The 21,163-nt window shown below is 39.5% G+C and overlaps 1 protein-coding gene and 1 long non-coding RNA gene across 8 annotated transcripts in view; one reads left to right on the top strand and one right to left on the bottom strand.

The window, feature by feature from the left end:
- LOC116507160 overlaps window positions 1-21,163 on the top strand; it is a 73,282-nt gene that overhangs the window by 33,320 nt on the left and 18,799 nt on the right. For 4 of the 5 annotated variants that reach the window (XR_004255166.1, XR_004255168.1, XR_004255164.1 and 1 more), the window contains one exon: window positions 18,692-18,889. The exons of the other annotated variant lie outside the window; for it this stretch is intronic. This is a non-coding gene — a long non-coding RNA (uncharacterized LOC116507160). The remainder of the gene's footprint in view (window positions 1-18,691; window positions 18,890-21,163) is intronic. 5 annotated transcript variants of the gene reach the window in all.
- On the bottom strand, window positions 432-20,380 carry FKBP6 (FKBP prolyl isomerase 6). Of its 3 annotated transcripts, none has more exons than XM_032215109.1 (9): window positions 20,128-20,380; window positions 18,781-18,895; window positions 15,697-15,786; window positions 15,205-15,407; window positions 8,772-8,891; window positions 7,154-7,348; window positions 5,576-5,685; window positions 3,804-3,895; window positions 432-627 (listed from the first exon to the last, which is right to left on the bottom strand). In XM_032215109.1, the coding sequence occupies exons 1-9, from the start codon at window positions 20,227-20,229 to the stop codon at window positions 485-487; spliced, it is 1,170 nt and encodes a 389-aa protein (XP_032071000.1). In that variant the 5' UTR covers window positions 20,230-20,380; the 3' UTR covers window positions 432-484. The 3 variants fall into 3 exon arrangements, with proteins under 3 accessions (XP_032071000.1, XP_032071002.1, XP_032071001.1); XM_032215110.1 differs by lacking the exon at window positions 432-627 and adding an exon at window positions 1,596-1,712; XM_032215111.1 differs by lacking the exons at window positions 18,781-18,895; window positions 20,128-20,380 and adding an exon at window positions 18,056-18,685.

Below are 21,163 nucleotides of genomic sequence, written 5' to 3'. Positions count from 1 at the left end.
ATTAAGTCAAGTATGTTTAAATGATATATTCATAGATACAAATTCACAGAAATATATTCAGTATTTTGTAGCATTTTAACCAGTTTGTGTGGAAGTAAATATATTTGAGAATATATATTAGAACAAAGATAAATTATAATTGTAAAACCAAATTAGGAAGGGATTTGCTGCCACCTGCTGCCCCTAATTTTCACATTGCTTTTACAATATACCTACAATTCTGCTCAAAGCAAAGTATATTTAATGCCCACCCACTGTTTTTTTAAAATACATTTTTAAATGATTGCATTTTGCCAGTGCAACCCAATAGAATACTAGCACTGTATATAGTAACAGCACTAATAGCAATAGCACTTAGATTTATATACTGTCTCATAGGGCTTTATAGCCCTCTCTAAGAACTTTTCAGAGTCAGCATATTGCCCCGAACAATATGGATCTTCATTTTATTTGATCTTGGAAGGATGGAAGGCTGAATCAACCTTCAGCTGGTGAAATTCAAACCGCCGAATTGCTGGCAGTCATCAGTCCGCAGAATTAGCTTGCAATACTGCATTATAACCACAATGCCACCAAGGCTAATATACGAGTTCAGGTCAGTCACCAAGCTTGAATATCTAGAAAAATCTGTGATATTATATATTATTAAATTTTATTTATGCATTATATTTCTAATATGCCCCATTCTAGGCAGCTTCACAAACATAATAATAAATTTCTAGGCAGCTTCACAAACATAATAATAAATAGTATCCTTCTATCTATCCCATGTGAGGACGCGGTGGCTCAGTGGCTAAGATGCTGAGCTTGTCGAGAAGAAAAGTCAGTAGTTCAGTGGTTTGAATCCCTAGTAGAGTGAGCTCCCTTTACTCATCCCAGCTTCTGTCAACCTAGCAGTTTGAAAGCACGTAAAGATGCAAGTAGAAAAATAGGGACCACTTTGGTGGGAAGGTAACAGTATTCTGTGTCCCTTCGGCCTTTAGTCATGCCAGCCATGTGACCACGGAGATGTCTTTGGAAAGCACTGGCTCTTTGGCTTTGAAACAGAGATGAGCACCGCCGCCTAGAGTTGGGAATGACTAGCACATATGCGCAAGGGAAACCTTTACCTTTATCTATCCATCCCATAGAATAGCAACTGTTAATGATCAATTACTGACATACTATTTCAAGCCGTAGGCAAAACCCCTTAAACTGTTTTTGTAAGGCAAAAGTAAGAGCCTTCGTATTGCTATGCTTTGCACCAAAAGAATTTGGGTAATGAATAGACACCAAACATGCCGGAACTTTCTCTCAAGACATATTTATTTTTCTAACTCATGAATATCACTCTTTAAGAGTATTCTCAAACAATCATAAAACATAATTGTTTCAACCTTACATCTTCCTAAGGAACCTAATCCTATAGAGCAGGAAATTATAGAAAAAATAAGTTTCTCTCCAAGTAATCAGTTATCAATATGTTTCAATGGAGACAGAGTTCCTTTTATAATGAGTCTTCTTTTCAACATAATGTGTTGCAAAAGGGTATCCCTTATACAAACATGGTGCTTATTTGCATATAAAACCATATAGTTCACATTGTTTTGAATATTTCAAATGAAATATTCCATATACTTAAAAAAATATAGAAAAAAAAGATGCACATCATGGGTGAAATGAAATGGTTTTCCTTCTGTTTTAAGTTCAGCTTTCTTCTGCACAGCCAGATTCTGAAATTACCAACATATAATGACTTAATCTCGGTGAATTTATTTTGTTGTCAAACTGTAGAAATGATACTTTATAAAGATCATGTTCTAGAAATTTTGTAAATTAATAAGTTACCAAGACTTTAAATCACTGCATTGAAGGTCTAATTATACTTTTATTTTGAAGGAAAGGCAAGGAACTGGATGAGAGGAGATAATCAAACAATGAATAGCATAGTTAATACTCTATTATACTAATACTATACCCAATCAAGGAAAGGATGCAAGGTTCCAGATACAGTCTGGAAATGAGCATGCAAGTTACAGGGAAGGCTATTCCTACCTCTGCTCTTACTAATCCCTATATCTGCATTTATAAACAAATGCCTTTGTCATGTCTTACTATCTCTCTAGTACTAGACAGATAAAATTAGTCATGAAGGATATCATTCCTCTTCCTCCCAAATGTATCATGGTAGCAAATAAGCCCATCAAGTCAACACTTTCATTCCATCCACTGAAAAGGAGTAAAGGAATATGCAAAAATGTTCACGCAGTCATTTTTTTGCAACACCTGGGGAGGTTGAATAAGCAAATCATTATTCTTTTTCTTCCCCCTGCATCTCTCATTACTTGAAATCTCACCCATTAATACATGAGGTGCATAGGGTAGCAGAATATTTCAGAGGGAGAGGACAGATGAGGACCAACCTTCAGAGGCCCAATCCTTGCAGCAAAAAAGAAAGGCATGAAGGCAGAATGTGAAGATTGCAATTACTTCCACAAGCAGTTTCAATGTCTTTTGTTTGCTCTCTCAACCCAGCAAGAAAAAGTTCCGACCAGACTTTTCTGAGTTGCCTATAGATAGAACTCAGTAACAACTGAAAAAATGAAGTGATGGTTGTGCCTTTTATGGCCAGTCCCATATTATACCACAAGAAAAAGAGGAGCAAGCAGACAGCAATGACTGTTTATATTTCACCTTTATAGGCATAACTCTCAGTGCAAATTTCTTTCACATGGTACCCAAGAGTGTGAGGGGAGGGGAGGGGAAGGTTTGCACACTTCATTGTGCTCATCCAGGTGGCAAAGATTAGGGGTAACATAATGGAGAGGTTCAGAAGATGTTTTGGCTTGTCTCTCAGTTTTCATGCTTCACTATCAACCCTTACTTATCATATAGGCAAATGTGTACCTTAAATTCTGTGAGAAGGAAAAATGGGCAGGAGAGTAGGTTCGGGTGTTATCCTACAGAGCAGGGGTGTGATCCTACCGGTTTTCACTACCAGCTCGATGTGCCTGGGTGTGCAGTTAAGAGAAAATTGAACTTCCGCATTGGAAACAAGGAAGGAGCAAGGAAAACAGCTGAGGAGTGGCAATTCAATCTACTACCCCTGATCAGCTGGGCTTCAGAAGCAGAAATAAAGGTTTATATAAGGCAGGGGCAGGTGGGTGGGCTCACTTTCACAGAAACAGAGAACCAGTTCGCTCTCGGCTTGAAGTCAGAACTACCAGTTCCAGTGAACTGGTCTGAACCGGTAGAATATAACCTCTGCTACCGAGTACGTGGTCTTTATTCCATGTTCCTGAATAAACTGCTTTTTAAACTTAAAGGACTACAGGGTTGCAGTCTTCCCTCACATACTGTTTTATTTTGTCTTTGAGATCCAGACAGTTCAATTTTCCTTTTTAAACTTCTTAGCACTAGTTTGTTCACAGTTCTTTAGCTGGATGACAGTTTTCAAAATATCTGAGAAATGCAAACCAAATGCAAATATCTGAGAAATGCAAACCAAATGCATTGTTGCATACTTGGTATAAAACCGCCCATGTAGCATTTGCCATTTCAATAGGGGGAAAAAAGCTGAAATGTATAACCTCAATTTTCATTTCCTCCAAAATGTTACGTGCTGGGACTTCTAAATGAAGTTGAATTTCAATATTGAAATCTTGCCATTTCATTTGAATGGTTCACATGTAACGCCTTCTTTACATTCAACTGCAATTGTCATGCATAAACAGGTGTGTGTATGCGAAGGAGAGTAAGTCTTCAAGATGCAACCCAAATCACATAAAGACCAATATCTCCAACTCTCCAAGCAATCTTATTACCTTCCAAGTTTGCTTTTGATGAATGAGAATTCAGTGGAGCAAACATCTTACAGCACATCTCCTTCTCTTTCGCCATGTAATCGCTGTAACAGCTGCAAGTTAAAGCAAATGGTTTCAGCGCTGGAGTGCCATCCATTTTTGTTTTTAAAAAGCAGATATTTTGAAACAGTCTAAACATGTTTACTCTGGAACTAGAGAAATCTGTAAGCGTGGCATCAAGAACTGCAACTTGTCAGGTTTTGCGCTTAGTTTAATGAACCTTAAAATCAAACAGACTACAGTGCAATACTCATCAGGAGTCACAACAGAGATTTCCAGCTGAATATAATGAACATCATTTAATGAAATTTAGTATCTCTGTTATTGTTATTTATATAATCTTTATTGTTTATATCAAAGTTAATTTAAATAATTTAACAGCTGAATATCTTGTGCATCATTTAAATTGTATTAATACATTTCTAGTAGCCAATAAAATGATCGTTTGATAAATTATCCTTTAAAAGCATGAAATTCCAGAAGACACTTAACGTTTGTAAAGCAGAAGAAAAATATTTGCTAAACAAAGAATCCAGTTGTGTCAAAAGCCAACCAAAACCATGCCTGTTCTCTTGTGAGTAGGTTTGCAAATGCCTTTAGCTGAAAGAACCAGTGAAATTCTCCTTCTAGGCATTCTGTTGAAATGCCAGAAGGATAGCTAGCATTAAAGTGTCCTGTCTAGCATTAGGGGAAAATGGATTTTAGTCTGTCCAAATAAAGGCATTTTTTCACCTATAGGTATCTGGAAAAAAAGCCAAGTGAACCTGCACTTAGCAAAGAACAGAGAGGGAAATCATGTAAAGAAACAAACAGGGAGCTTCAAAGAGATGGGGAAACTTTCCCATATCATAAGAGCAGTGTTTCTAAGCTCTGGACAACTGAAACAGATTTTTATTGGCATTTGATCAATGTTTCAATAGGCTTCATCATCTGAACAAATTCAACCTACAAGTAGTCCTCATTTAACAACTGGCCACTTAATGACTATTTGAAGTTATGATGTACCTCCCCAAAGCAACTTATGACTTGGATTCAAAGTTCTGATGGCCACACATCACTCTGCAGTCATGTGATTGCATTTTAGGTGCTCAGTAACTGGCTCACATTGATGGTCATTTGCAGAGCCCAGATTGTTACTACAATTTTCAGCCTTTTTTTTCCTGCTTTCTAGCAAAAATGTCCATTGGTTAAAAAAAAAAGGGTTTGCTTCACAACCACCACAAAAAGGCCATAAAATCGGGCATGGTGACTTGTTTAACAACTGCCACAACTTATGACTGTAACTGTGGGCTCACCTATGGTTGTAAAGTACCACCTGTACCTTGTAACAAATTAATGTTATTTTTGCCTATTTGGTATGCTCACTTATTCAGTCCAATATAATTTAATCATTAAAAGAATATTGAGCATTGAGTAGCTAAATGAATAAATTTGAACCATTACCATGAATCCAAGTGGTAAGTGAATAAGTATCCAATTCAGCAAATTCGTTACAAAAATATAGCAGTCAAGTAAATGCTCTATCGAAAGTTGGAGGGGGGTGAAAGAAAGGGTGTATGGAGGGTCGAAGAGGTACATTGGGTTTCTATTTTGGGGGGTATTATTGACAAGAGGAATGGCTGTGTTTATTGCTTAATGTTATATGGCCCCGGTTCTGTACAGTATATGTGTGATTGTACGAAAATGAAAATGGAAAATAAAACACATTTAGATTCAAGTAAATGCTCTATCACCTGGCCAGCTTTTTCAATTCATTGTTAATATCTTGGTTGAAGGGCTGTTCTTTCTGAGCTTTGATCAGAAACTCTCGGGCTCTCTCGTACTCTGTCAAGTAAAGGCATGCCTGGAAATTAAGAATACACAATGCACATAAGTTGCAATTGCAGTTCGATCACTTCTCTTGAAGAGTAACACAGGGTAAAGGATTTATTTTTTGGGCATGTTCACATAGCAACTAGAACTACGGTATTTGCAATCCTGCCTTATTGATTGTAAGCAAGAAGTCTTGCACACAATGATAAGTTCATACAATGGACACTCTAGGTCAGGGGTGTCCAAACTTAGGAACTTTAAGACTTGTGGACTTCAACTCCCAGAATTCCCCAACCAGCATGGCTTGAAGTTGTTGAGTTGAACTCCACAAGTCTTAAAGTTCCCAAGTTTGGACACCCCTTGCTCCAGGTCTAGGACTATTATTCACATCAGTTTTGAGAGCATGTTGCAGACACATAAAGAATGACAGCTAGGCAGTGTGGGGAAGGGGAACTTATCATAAAATAGTACATAGCCAGACACAATGCAACAATCTGTCAAAGTCAAATTGGTGAGATTATCTCCTCCCATCTCCTCTAGCCTAGAAAACTTTCTTCAAACCATTTGTTTACATATGTGAAATAGGATACATTTAAAAGCAAAGCGCAGATCTGCAGTCACTTAGCATCCATGGTCTCCATATAAGTACCCATTTTAAAAGGTGGATTTAACATTGTGTTATTATAATATAAAGATATGTAATTTAAATTATTGCCTAACTACTTTTGTTTGGCTTCCTGTCAACATATTTTAACTATATTAGAAACAGAAAAGCAAAGATATTAACATTAGACATCAGACATTAGACAGTAATTAGACATCACATACTAGAATGTAATTTGTAAAGAATAAAGTAGATTCTCCATAAAATTGTTTTACTGTTAAAATTTACTTCAAATCTCTTCTCTCTCTCTCTCTCTCTCACACACACACACACACACACACATATAATTATATATTATTATAATTATATATAATTATATATAATTATATATATATATATATATATATATATATATATATATATATATATATATATATATATATAATTTTGAAAAAGGTTTTTATTTTCCATTTTTTCATTTTCATACACTCACATATATACTGTGCATAGCCGGAGCACAGTAAATCTCTTCATATATTGATGGCATTCCCTGACACTGCTTAAATATCTCATGGTGAATAAACCTGGGAAACTTTTCACAACCTATTTTCATTTTCAGAGCTAAAATGAAGATTGTTGTGCCAATTTCAATAGTCTTTACAGTCGATTTATTATATGAAACACCAAATAATTACTGTAAGATGATGATGGAAGAATCTGAAACATTTTAATACACTCTTAGCAAATGATAGGCTTAGTTCATGGTTTCCATTACCCAAACCCACCCTAACAATTTCCAAGCAGGAAGCAAAGCTAGTCTGACAATAAAACAGACACCTCAGAATTTTTCAAGATAGGCAAAATGGGACGGGAAACACTCCCCCCCCCCCTTTACCTGGCCACATCTGAAGAGGGCTTTAGCATTTTTTCTATCTAGCTCTAAGGCTTTTTCGCCATAGGCTAGGGCTCGATCTGGACGTTCCAACTTCAAAGAAACAAAAGATAAGTTCAGGAAGACCAGAAGCCTGGCAGCATCAACTTTGTCTTTTTCAGTCTCCTTGGCACATATACGATTAAGTACTGAAGAGGCCTGGTGAGTAGAAATAAAACAATGAGATTAATCAGAGAAAAGATCTGTGAGAGAGAAATGCTGGAAATGCTCTTGTTAGAGACTGCTGTATGTGTTGGGTAGCATGAATGCTAACTTGAGAGAGAATTCAAATAAATGTTTATCTACTATTAATTAAGGGTTTTATCCTACCTTATATTAAGGAGCCCAAGAGGATCCCACTATTTTTTCTCACAAGCACTCTGTTAGGTTGGTTGGGCTAAGAAAGAATGAATGGTCCAATCACCCAGTGGGTTCCTACACTAGAACAAGAGCTCTCTTCAACCATCTTAACTATGCCACACAGGCTCTTTTAAATGATAAAAAGTTCTTGTTTCTTCTCTGTAGCTGTTCCCCAATCTTATTAACTTCAGGAAAAAGACTTTGGAACATTCACCAATGGCCAAACAAAAACCTTTTTTTTCAGATTCTAGTCAATGTTACCAATATTTAATAAATAATGACTTCAATTAATGTGATTTTTCACATAGTTTTGTATTTCTAAAAGACCATGACAGAACCATGTTAATTGCAAGATAACATATATAAAGTCTGATAAGATTTCTTTATTAGAACTTCCAGAAAACAGCATTTTCTAGAGCGTAGGTATATAGAATCATAGGGCTAGAAGCAACCTTGCAGGTCTTCTAGCTCAACCCTCCTCCCCCACTTTTTGTTCCCAAATTGCTGTCCAATCTTTTCTTGAAGACCTTCAGCAAAGGAGTAGCCAAAACTTTGGGAGGCAAGCTGTTTCACTATTTAATAGTTCTTACTGTCAGGAAAGTTCTCCTTAGTTCCAGATTGGATCTCTCTTTAATGAGCTTCCACCCATTGATTTAAAGTCCTGCCCTCAGGTGCTTTGGATAATAAGTCGACCCCTTCCTCCTGGGACTGCCCCTCAAATACTGTAAGACAGTTATCGTGTTACCCCTGATCGTTCTTTGTAAGGCTAGACATGCCTGGTTCCCTTAACCGTTTCATCATATGGTTTAGCCTCTAAACCAGGGGTGTCAAACTTGCATTGTCACGGCAGTGTCAGGTGTGGGCATAGCCAGCGTGTAACGCATCCGGCCCACAGGCCGTGAGTTTGACAGCCCTGTTCTAGACCCTTTATCGTCTTTGTTGCTATTCTCTTCCCTCTTCCTAGAGCCTCGGTATCTTTTTTGTATTATGGCAACCAGAACACAGTTGTCCAAAGGTGGCCTCCCTTGTGCTGCATGGAGCAGTACTAACACTTCTTGTGATCTTGATGCTATCCCTCTGTCGATGCAGCCTAGGACTGCATAGGCTTAAAATTATTCACATTTTGGTGTGGATAGGAAGGGACAATTGTTGTGCAGGATATAATTTTAAATTTCTAGACGTAGTTTGTGTTTCACTCCTCTACTCCAGGAATGCTACTTACCCGCCTGTACCTCTCCTTGGCATCCATGAAACGTGTCTGACGGAAGAGGTAATTGCCAAATTCACGTTCTGTTTCTGCTACCTTTATAATTTTTTCCAGTGGAAAGCTATCCTGTTGCTCCTTATGCAGAGAAACAACATTCTAGTTAGAGAAACTATCCCCAATAGTTATAAATTTAAGCTAAAATTGTTATGCTGGAAACCTACACACGTTAGTTCTTTAAAGCCCTAAATGATTTGAGACTGCCTCTCCTATTACAAATCTGCCCAATTTTTAGGGACTTTTTAAATTATTTCTCTTTACCAGAAGCTCAGTGATATTGTGGACATAGGAGAGGTTTTGTCCAGACTATGGAATGCTCTCTACCAAGCAAGGTATATTTGGCCCATTCTTCCAGAATTTAGGAAAATACAAAAATATATCCTTTTTCATTAAGGCATCATTGCTAACCGATTTGACTTGCATTAATTTGCCTTTTTTATTGTTTGACATTTATAAGTCAGAGGGTAAATTTAATCATGAGTGATATCTGCCATGAATAAGGCTGGAAAGCACAACTATTTTAAGGGAAGAAAAAGCAAAAACAAAAAACAACAGTAGGGGATAGAAGAAAATGTATAAGTAAGCATATGTGATTTTTTATCCTATAAACAGGATATAAAAATGCAGCTTAATTAGTAACATTCATCTTAGAATAGGGGGGTCAACCTCAATTTCATTGAGGGCCGCATCAGGGTTGTGTTTGATCTCGGGGGGGCTGGGGGCGTGTGGCCAGGGTCAGCTTGAACTAAAATTGCTCTGCGCATGCACAGAAGCAAAAAAACAAGATGAATCGGGAGAACTGGTTCAGAGGCATGGCAGGCCTGGGTCGCTACTGGTACCACAACAAAAGTAAAAGCATAAAATATTAAAAATACAATTATTTAAAATAAGATGTCATCCATTCAATCAAGTGGGGCTGGATTTTAATCAACAGCCCCAGGCCTGCCGGAACAGCCAGGTGTTGGTCGATTTACGGAAGGCCGGGAGAGTGGTAAGGGTCCGGATCTCTGCGGGTAGCTCGTTCCATAAGGCCGGTGCAGCAACAGAGAAGGCCCTCCCTCGGGGAGCTGCCAGCCGGCATTGTCTGGTCGACAGCACCCGGAGGAGGCCCAACCTGTGTGATCTTATTGGTCGTTGGGAGGTGAATGGCAGGAGGCGGTCTCTCAGGTAGCCAGGTCCAATACCATGTAGGGCTTTAAAAGTGACGACTAGCACCTTGAAGCGGGTCTGGAGACCAATGGGGAGCCAGTGCAGCTCACGGAGGATAGGTGTTACGTGGGTGTATCTAGGTACACCCATTATTGCTCGCGTGGCTGCATTCTGGACGAACTGCAGTCTTCGAATACTCTTCAGGGGCAGCCCCATTTAGAGTGCGTTACAATAATCCAGTCTTGAGGTGACGAGGGCGTGAGTGACTATTCGAAGTACCTCCCGGTCCAGATAGGGCTGCAACTGGTGCACCAGGCGAACCTGGGCAAAGGCCCCCCTGGTCACAGCTGACAAATGGTGTTCTAACGTCAGTTGTGGATCCAGGAGGACACCCGATATTGCGGACCCTCTCCGAGGGGTGTATAACTTCACCCCCCCAGGCTAAGAGGTGGAATGTCTGGACCATCTTTGGGAGGCAACATCAATAGCCACTCGGTCTTGTCTGGATTGAATGCAAGCTTGTTTGCTCCCATCCAGACCCTGACAGCCTCCAGGCACTGGCACATCACTTCAACTGCTTCGCTGAGTTGGCACGGGGCGGATAGATACAATTGAGTATCATCTGCATATTGATATTTAATCCCGTGCCGACGTATGATCTCACCCAGCAGCTTCATGTAGATGTTAAATAGGAGGAGGGACAGGACCAAGCCCTGCGGCACCCCATATTTGAGGGGCCTAGGGGTCGATCTTTGTCCCCCAACCAACACCGACTGTGACCTGTCCGAGAGGTAGGAGGAGAACTACTTTAAGGCAGTGCCTCCCACTCCCACCTCGCGTAACCGTCGCAGAAGGATACCATGGTTGATGGTATCGAAGGCCGCTGAGAGGTCAAGGAGCGCTAGGATAGATGAATGTCCTCTATCCCTGGCCCGCCAGAGATCATCGATCAGCGCAACCAAAGCAGTTTCCGTGCCGTAACCAGGCCTGAAACCCGACTGAAAGGGATCCAGATAATCTGTTTCATCCAAGGTCCGTCGGAGTTAAAAGGCCACCACCTTCTCAACAACCTTCCCCATGAAGGGGAGGTTGGAGACTGGGCGATAGTTGTTCAAAATGGCTGGATCCAGGGAAGGTTTCTTTTTGTATAAAATATTTTATTCAATTTTCACATTCCATTTGCAATCATTTATATACAGGGTATTTACTATAAGAAAAGAAAAAAGAAAAGAAAAAGGGAATAAAACGAACAAATAAAAAGGAAACACAACTCATCATTCACAACCCCACCTAACCCTTCCATCCTCCATACACCCCATCTACCCCCTCCAACTTTCCTTTCTCCCTCTAACACTCCCCTCCTACTTCCCTTTCCCCTCAAACCTTCCTTCTCCCCTTACTCCCCAGACACCCTCCTTACATTCCTCTTACTCCTTACATTCCCCTTACTCCTCCCTCTTCCTTCCCTCTACCTCCCTCCTTGGTGTATGCCTTTATTCGAGTATTGTTTGATCTGATAAAAGTAAAGTGAACCAAGGAAAATAATAATAATAATAATAAAAAAAAAGAACCACCGTATATAAATACATTCTTGTTCTTATTAAAACTATATTAACACCCCCCCACCCCACCCCCCACAATCCCCATCCCTAATCCTCCCGACTTCCCAGGGCCCACACCTGGCACTACCTTCTATCTAAAATATCTTGTATACATATGGATTAAAAAATAAAAGTAATATATCAAAAAAAAAAGAAAAGCAGAGAAAGAAAAAAAAAAAAAAAAAGGAAAAAAATAAAAAAGAGAAAAAAGAAAAAAAAAAACCACTCTTTGTGTTGATCTCAGCCCCCCATCTTTATCTATGCTTAAATAGTATAAATCATTCTATCTATATTTTATTCTCATCTCTTACTTCTTTGCTATTTACCCCGACCTTCTGTAGGCTCTCCCGTTCCCTTCCTAAACCTTATGATCCCTTCCAATAAGATTTAAGCAACGTGGTTCATGCCATATATTCAAATATAACTTTACAGACAAGTAATCAAACTTTCCCTTCTAGTAAAATTTAAACAACGTAAGTGATCTTTCTTTACCCCTTTTTCAAACAGTAATTCAAAATAATCTAACCAGATTTCCCCTTCTTAGTAAAGTTAAGCAGCGTAGATCAGATATTACTTTACACAGGAATCAATTTCTATCTTAAGATAATTCCAACCGACTTCCCCTTCTAATAGAATTTAAATAACTTAGTTCATTCCAAATGTATTTTACCCTCATCCCCCACTTGTATGATATTTACCACTATCAAATTTATACTACCATTTGTTTAAAATATAACTCAGAGCGATTTGTAGCATAAATCATTCCACATATTCCAATAATACTTTCAGCAAGAATCAGTTAACCTTCTATTTTAAGGTAGTCGCTTCTAACAAAGTTTAAACAACATAAATCATTCCGCATTCTTTTTACCGTTATCTTAAGATAATCCCAAGCGGCTTCTTATTCTAATAAGCTTTAAACAACATAAATTTTGCCCTCTTCCCTTGCTTGTCTGGTATTTACCTCAAATAACGTAGTTCATTCCACATGCATTTTACCCTCATCTCTTGCTTGTCTAATATTTACCACTATCAAATTTATACTAGCGTTTATTTGAAATGTAACTCAAAACTATTACAACCAACTTTCCCTTCAAATAAAAGTTAAATAGCATAGATCATATTCAAATAATACTTTCAGCAGGAGTCAGTTAACCTTCTATTTTAAAATAGTCCCATCTAACAAAGTTTAAACAACATAAATCATTCCGCATTCTTTTGACCACTATCAAATTTATGCTAACGTTACTTTAGAATCTAGCTCAAAGTAGTTTCACCCAGCTTTCCCTTCTGATAAAAATTAGTCCACTTTTTCTACCGGAGAGAGGTCTCAAACCCCCATTCAGTCCTCAACTTTAGGAAGTCTTTTGAAGTATCTAAATTCTCGATCTGCGTTCTTCTGCTTCTCCGAGGGAGGAGGGGCTACCCCCTCCATCTTGCAGCCGCATGGCCAGCCGTTTGCTTTCTCCTTCCGCTTGTCTCTCCTCTCTTCCAAGCGCATCAGGAAGTCCCGCCTTCAGAATCCTACAATAGAAATCTTGAGCCTCTGAAACAGAGTTAAGACGAAATCTTTGATTCTCAAATGTAACCGTGATGCCGGCAGGGGCCTCCCATCTGTATCGAATCTGTTGACTCCTAAGCTCTTTAGTTAAAAAGGTGTAGTCCCTTCTTGCTTTCAACATCTGGGAAGGTATATTTTTGAAGACAATCACGTCCTGGTCATCAACTCGGAGACTGTTATTATGAAACTTTTGCACAATCGCGTTTCTAGATTCTTTTGTAGAGAAATGTATAATTATATCCCTCGGGAGCTGTCGCTGTTCCGCTATCAATGAGTTCTGGCGATAGATTTTCCGAATCTGCCAATCAAAGTTAAGTCCCGGGCTTCCCAGCGCATGGCTGAAGGCTTCAGCAAAGGTCTGTTTCAAATTCTCTTGCTCCTTTTCACGGAATCCTCTGACTCTTATTGAAAATGCCTTCCTATCAAAATTTAGCATCATAAGCTGTTCTTCGTTATTTCTAATTTTTTCTTGTAAAATTTGAATATTGGTAATCAAATCAAAATTAGCCTTCTCCAAACTTTCCAATTTGTTCTCTATTTCAGCAGAGTAATCCGACAGGGCAGACACGGCTGCAAACGTATTCGCCTTCATTTGATTAACTTTAGATTTTAGATCATCATAAAGTTGCAATACAAATTCCTTAAGTTCTTGCTTAAAGGCATCAAAGATTTTAAAGAGATATTCCTGTGTTAAAACTTCTCCAGTAGAGGGCGTAGGAGACAAAGGCTGTGTTTCCAAAAAAGATTCTTTAAATTCTTTAGACACATTTGTAGCAAGACGCTTCTTTGATCTGGGTGCCATAATAAATAAACAAGTAAGCAGCGCTTCGCTCCCCTCTATTTCCAAAGAAAAAGAGTTTATTTTGTTAAGGAGCGGTCTGCAGGAAGATAAGCCCGGCTAAGTACATCCAGTAATCATCCACGGAGAGAAATCGCCATTTTGAAGTCTATTTAAACAAAGAAGTCTTTAAGACGAATGGTGCTGGTATTTAAGATAGTAATAAAAGCATAAATCTCACAGGGGTGGTACCCTCCCGTATCAAATCTAGCTTGAAAAAAACTTTGTTTTGTCCTGGGGGGGGCTAGCCTGTCTGGGGCTGCCAAAAAAAAAAAAGGCAGCTGAGAAGAACTGGCCGGAGATAAAAGCTCCGCTTCGGCTGGATCTAATCTCTTCCACAGCCAAAAAAAGAAAAAGGCTGTGGCTTACGAATAGACCCTAGTCTACGGAGCTACCCTCCCTGCCCCTTTCTTAGCCAAAAAGGGGTGCTATCTATGATCTTATTTAGATATACAGACCAGATCTCTGAGGAGCTCGGTGGAGCCCTCCTCGGCAACAGGCCACGCCCCCAGGAAGTCCGATCCAGGGAAGGTTTCTTAAGTAGGGGTCTCACCACCGCATCCTTTAGAGCAGTGGTCTCCAACCTTGGCAACTTTAAGCAAAGCTGGCTGAGGAACTCTGGGAGTTGAAGTCCACAGGTCTTAAAGTTGCCAAGGTTGGAGACCACTGCTTTAGAGGATGCGGGAAGGATCCCTCCAGAAGAGAGGTGTTAACAATCCTCTGGAGCCAGCCACGTGTCACCTCCCTGCTGGTCGAGACCAGCCAGGAGGGACACGGGTCCAGTAAACAGGTGGAGGCACTCACAGTTCCCATGGCCTTGTCCACTTCCTCAGGAGCGACAAGTTGAAACTCGCTCTATAAAATCTGATCAGGACCTTCCCCCGGCGTCTCGCCTGGTACCGTCCAAGTGGAGTCCAGGTCCGTCCGGATCCGAGCGATTTTATCCGACAGAAACTGAACAAATTCCTCAGCTCTACCCTGTAACTCAACTCCAATTCTAATGTTTTCACTTTTCCTATAGTCATGGCAGAGAACAATCTCCAACTTCAATAGTTCCTCAGTGGTAACATTTTTATTTAATTTCATTTATATGCTGTCCATCTCATGGTTTGAGGTGACGCTGAACAGCTTACTTGTAAAATATAGTTTCACAAGGACTGTACAAATTATAGTTCAAAACCTCTAATTTCAGAAGATTGAATGGTACTAATACAGACTATTAGATATAAATTTATAACTCACAGGAGAAAGGTCAAAGAACTTATCTGACTCTGCCGAGTCCAAAAAGTCCAAAAGCTCAACTTCAAACAAGACTGTGGAATTGGGGGGAATCAAAGGAGGGCAACCCAAAGTTCCAAAAGCATAATTTGGCTTGAAGAGAAATCTTGCCAACTCTCCTTTTCTCATTGTGAGTAATCCAACTTCCAAACCCCTCAGAGTAATATCTAGGAAAGCAAAACAGAAAATCCTTATTTTCAGAATATCCGTACTGTATTACTGTTTGTTTTGAACTGATTGCAGAGGAAAGAAGAAACATGCAGAAAATACAAAAATGGCAAAAGAGCATGTGGCAAACTAATTTGTTCAAGTAACAGGAAATAATTCAAGATGTGACAATGGAGATCACACTTAGGATAGAGAGTTATAATGCATTAGATCAGATATCTATGTAAGCATTTACTGATTAAACTCAAATTATATTTCTATCCACTAAATCATGTATCTTTCACTCACCTTCACCAAGTTTCATGAGTTTGGGGTTTTTCTTGAACCAATTTGTATCAAAGGGTCTGTCCGTGTGTTCTAAATACCCTGAAAATTTCACTGAAAAAAATCAGAATCAGAGGAGACAAAATAAATTTCATTGAGAAACATTGAACATATTAATTTCATCCGCATAAATGTTCTTAGGAATAGTTTTGCTATGTTTTCTTTGAAGTTTCTTGACGCTTGGCATTGTATTAAATCCCTTAATCAAGGAACACATTATCCGTTACACTTTTTCCTTTTGGAATACAGAATATGGTGTTATGCAAAATGCAGAAATATTAAAACAAGAAAGAGAACTTAAAGACATAAAAAAGGGGGGAAACACCTTTTATACTAATACTCATTATACTTCTCCAAAACTTTATATTCTTGCAAACCATCTTGGTTCTACCATACTTCATATACTATGTCTTGTTCTTTAAACTTGACACCTTTTTTTTTTGTTAATCTCATCAACTCCATCCAACCACAACTTTCTTGATCTTCCCCTTTCTTTATATTTGTTTTGTGATTTCAACCTCTTTGGTTCTCTTTATATGACCAAACCACTTCAAAGTACCTGCTACTCTAGTTTGTATTTCATTCACATTCATTCAGTACCCATTTATTCTTAACCTCACATCTGCAGCTTTTTCTACACACACTTCATAAGTATTCCATTCCCACGCAGTCATCTTTTGTTTCTTCACATGCTTATTTCCATATATGCATATAGGCAGAAACATGTATATATTGTCATTTTTACTTTATTCCACACATACATTCCTCCTAATGGACTAATCAGTACCATCTTATGACCATTTGTAAAATTCTTCATCCATTTTTCCTCCTTTATTAAACATTTTACCAAGTGATACTAATTCATATTTAGAGCCAAGGTGGCGCAGTGGTTAAATGCAGCACTGCAGGCTACTGCTAGATCAGCAGGTCAGCGGTTCAAATCTCACCGGCTCAGGGTTGACTCAGCCTTCCATCCTTCCGAGGTGGGTAAAATGAGGACCCAGATTGTTGGGGGCAATATGCTGACTCTCTGTAAACCGCTTAGAGAGGCCTGAAAGGCCTATGAAGCGGTATATAAGTCTACTGCTATTATTATAGGTTATTTTTGGCCATACATTTATTATAGTTTTTGGGTCATAGACTATATGAAATGGAATATTCATTCAGCTTTCCTTGTCAATTACAATTACTGTATAGTATTGTAATTGTTTATCTTTCCTTTAAAACTTCATAAGTAACTCAAAGGAGCAAATATATGTAATAGTACTTCCTCCTATTTTTCTCATAACAACCCTATGAGGTGGGTTAGGCTAAGAGAGAATGACTGTCACAAGTAACTCAGCAGGCTTTCATGTCTAAGGCAGGACTAGACCCGACAATCTCCTGATTTCTAGGCTAGCACTTTAACTATCCCACTAAACTGGCTCTCAAACAGTAATCTTTGATGCATTATTTTTCAGATCCATACTCTTCACTGCTTCATGCAATCTAATATTTGCTGTAGATCATTGGTTCCAGCTGATAACACACCATTATAACAAACATTCCTTATCTATCTATCTATCTATAAATAAAAATGCAATGGTTGTTTGTTCAAAATCGCTAATCTCCGAAAGTTCTTCACCGATTACTTTGAAATTTTGACACAACGTTGCATTCAAATACGCGAATGTTTTTATATACGTATATTACATAGATATCATACCTGTGACAGGTAAAAACATGATTTTTTGTAAAAACATATTTTGAAAACCAGCGCCATCTGGTGGACATAAAAGCAACACACACTATACTAAATATTTCATGATTCCATTTCAATGTTTCCAGCGCCATCTGATGGACGTAAAAGCAACACACACTATACTAAATATTTCATGATTCCATTTCAATGTTTCCGATTGCATTGTTATGGTTTATTTTCATTTTGATTTAATGATTTCGTGTGACATTGCGTTGGAATTGAGCTGGGTCGTTTACCATAGTGTTCATTTAGTGAGTATAGTATATTTGGAACAGTTCGGCCTCTCTCCAGCTTCCACCCAACGGTCCCTTTATATGTGTGGCTGGGCTGCGGTGGCACCCTTTCCCCCCCTCCTCTGACGAGCTTCAGCCATTTCCGCCAAGGGGAGCCGAAGCCCTTCAGCCTCCCCCGTCCCCTCCCGCTGGGCCTTTGCTGTCTGTGGTGGGGCGCCACCTGTGCCATCCCTCGGCCGCCTCCCCCCGCCCTTAAGCCGGCCTACCCCCGGTCAGTCCAGCAGAGCTCCTGAGGAGGTGGAGAGTCTCCTCAGCCCGGCTGGCTGCGCGCACCCAGCTACGGCCTCACCAAGGCGGCTATGACGGGGGAGTGATGGTGGTATCAGCCGTGAGGTGGCACACCAAGGACTTCTCCTCCTCCGAGATCCTGGACGTCTCACTCTCCTGGGCCACCGACTTGGGGGAGCCTGAGCGCAGCTCCTCCGAGGAAATGCTCCACAACTTCCACAAGGCCGCAAAATAGTCCATAATGAAGGGTATTAGCTTTATTATACACTTACATTAATTCAATAAACTTTTCTTCCCACATTCCGGCTGAGCAATTAAAAATCTGGACTGCATGCTGTAAAGTCACACCTCAATTTTGCTTCTTATCACCTCATACTATTTCAGTCAGACTGCTGCCAAACACCTTCTCAAACACATTTAATAAATTAACCCCCCTATAATGTTCTCTACAAAGGCACATATACTTTATTATTAGCTTACCTGTACTGTTACACAGGTGCTATGTGAGTATTCTGGCATTTTTTTTTTACATTTGAATCTAAAGCACATTGCAGCCATAAGAACCTCTTGGAAGCATAAGAATATAATTAATGAAGATCATTTGCCTATTTTTTTCAGAACATATGGTACAAATATTAATTTAACACATGATTCATTTGCTAATTAAAAATCTGATCTTTTAATTTTCCTTCCCCAGCTTTGAATTAAATAAGGAAAAATAGATATCATACAATATCCATATTTGATAGACCCTAAAACCACAACAAATCAATGCAACTACTTTACCTAATACTGATGAATCAGGAGGGACTGTCTCACCAGAGCCATCTCGGATTATTTCTTTCAACACTCCTCTGTCAGCAGTAATATTCTGCATACGGTGACCCAACCACTGGTAAGACTTGGAACAATGAACATAAGAATATGCTAAGCGTAATATTACAAAATATTTGCAAAACCAAATACATCCTGAAAGAGCTTTGCATGATTGTTAGCCTTTAATGAACTTACCAATAAAGTGAACTTAACAAAATATTTGCTAAATGTTTTACCTTTGTATAAACTGTTTCAAGGTACATAAAATATCAGAATATAAGGCAGATACTGATTGTTTAGTACATTTATTACTATATAATTTCTATTTTCTTGAATTGGAATTGAGGTTTATAACCCTTTTGATTAAGGAAACAGACTACTTTCAGAGTGTTTTAGTTAAATTCCTAATAATTTAATCTCTAATTAGTAAGTAATAAAACCTATTTTACTTATTGAGCCAATCATGTAAAATTTTATCATTGCTATACTGTATATTTTGCATTTGGGTTAAATAGTAAATTACAATAAAACTACTTATTTAAATTATCAAGAAGTTGAAAGAGTTTACATATTTTGATATTAAGCACATTCCCTTGAATTTGGGTGAAGGAAGAAACATCGGCCAACTCATATATTAACTTTACTGTCATTAGTTCATTTTTTGCTTAGGAGGCAAAGATCACACTAACTATGGTTTGTAAATTTTGGTTACGAATTAGTACTACAGTATTTGGAAACTCTAGGCATTTTAATATGTGAAAAAAACCCATGCATTCTGAACAGTCCAAGAAACCAATTTTACATTCCCATAGATATTTGGTATGAGATAGTCAGATAAAATAATTTAGAGCAAAGAAGGGCCAGCAAAACGTCAGAAAGCCCCAGGATTCAATCCCAGGGGTTCCCCCAAAATGATGTGATTTGAGATAAATCAACCAGATTTGGGCTACCCGCCCCCCCCCCCCCCAAAAAACCACTTCAAGGCCAGCTAGTGAGTTGTATATAGGTACAGTAGCCTGACACAAAGCAACTATCGCAGAGGGTCCTCAAACTTGGCAATTTTAAGTGTGGTGGACTTCAACTCCCAGAATTCCATAAGTCTTAAAGTTGCCAAGTTTGAGGACCTCTGGACTATCGGGATCCATTTTCCAAATCACTTTTAGTAGGCCTCCATCCCAGTCAAAGCAAGAACTAGTGGGTCAGGCATAAGCCGCCCTTCTTCCTTCGCGACTTCATCCAAACGCGCGAGCTGCGAGGGTAGCGCCAGCCGTGAGGAAAGGGCCGGAGGACACCAAGAAGCCTCTTCCTTCGCCTCACCCCGATATCTCCCACCCCGGTGCCTCCTCCTCCTCCTCCTCCTCCTCGCGGGCTGCTCCCATTCTCCTGCCAGTATCGCTCGCCGCTTCGCCTCATCTCCATGGCTTTTCAAAGCAGCAGTTGGAGCAATGGGTCTCCCTGTGGCCTGCCCCTTTCCCGCCTTAACCGCCAGAGCAAATGGGAAGGGCGTCCCTCCGAATCTTTGCAGCCCTCGATCAATCGGAGCAGTCGGGATCTCAAGCCACCCACCGGCGCAGCCTTATAAGCGCAGCTGCGCGCCCGCTTGCTTTTACTTTGAGGGCTTATCGGTAATTAGGGGGTTAGCTGTAGTATCCTGCAAACGGGGACTTTGCAGCAATTAACTGTCAGGCCCGGCTTCTTCTCGTGTTGCAAACGTCCTGTTTATCCCATAGTCCCGGTTAGAGGGACGTCTGGAGAGTTTAATGCATTAAATTACGAGCAGGAAAGGAGTTGCCACAAAGAAGAGGAAGTCAAGCTATTCTCCAAAGCACCTGAGGGCAGGACAAGAAGCAATGGGTGGAAACTAATCAAGGAGAGAAGCAACTTAGAACTGAGGAGAAATTTCCTGACAGAACAATTCATCAGTGGAACGACTTGCCTCCAGAAGTTGCGAATGCTCCAACATTGGAAGCTTTTAAGATGTTGGATAACCATTTGTCTGAAGTGATGTAGGGTTCCCTGCCTAAGCAGGGGGTTGGACTAGAAGACCTCCAAGGTCCCTTCCAAGGCTGTTATTCTGTTCTAGAAAACTGCAAGATGAAACTATGTGAAGAACTGAGGGCTTTATATTGTGTTTGTAAACTTCAGGGAAGAGCAGGATAAAAATATAAGGGGGGCTGGTGATTGTCATAATACTCTAATCTTTTTTTGATCTTGGATATGGATTTTGATGCCAGAGATTTTGATCTCAGATAGTTTAACGATTGTACGTGCAAAATGTTACACACCTAAGGTGCAACGTGCAAAACCACAAACTTAGTTGTTTGTGGCTTAGCATGTTTAATTATAATAGCAA

This window comes from Thamnophis elegans, chromosome 4 (assembly GCF_009769535.1).
Source record: "Thamnophis elegans isolate rThaEle1 chromosome 4, rThaEle1.pri, whole genome shotgun sequence".
NCBI classification, from domain to species: Eukaryota; Metazoa; Chordata; class Lepidosauria; order Squamata; family Colubridae; genus Thamnophis; species Thamnophis elegans.
This window is presented reverse-complemented; position numbering and strand designations above follow the sequence as displayed.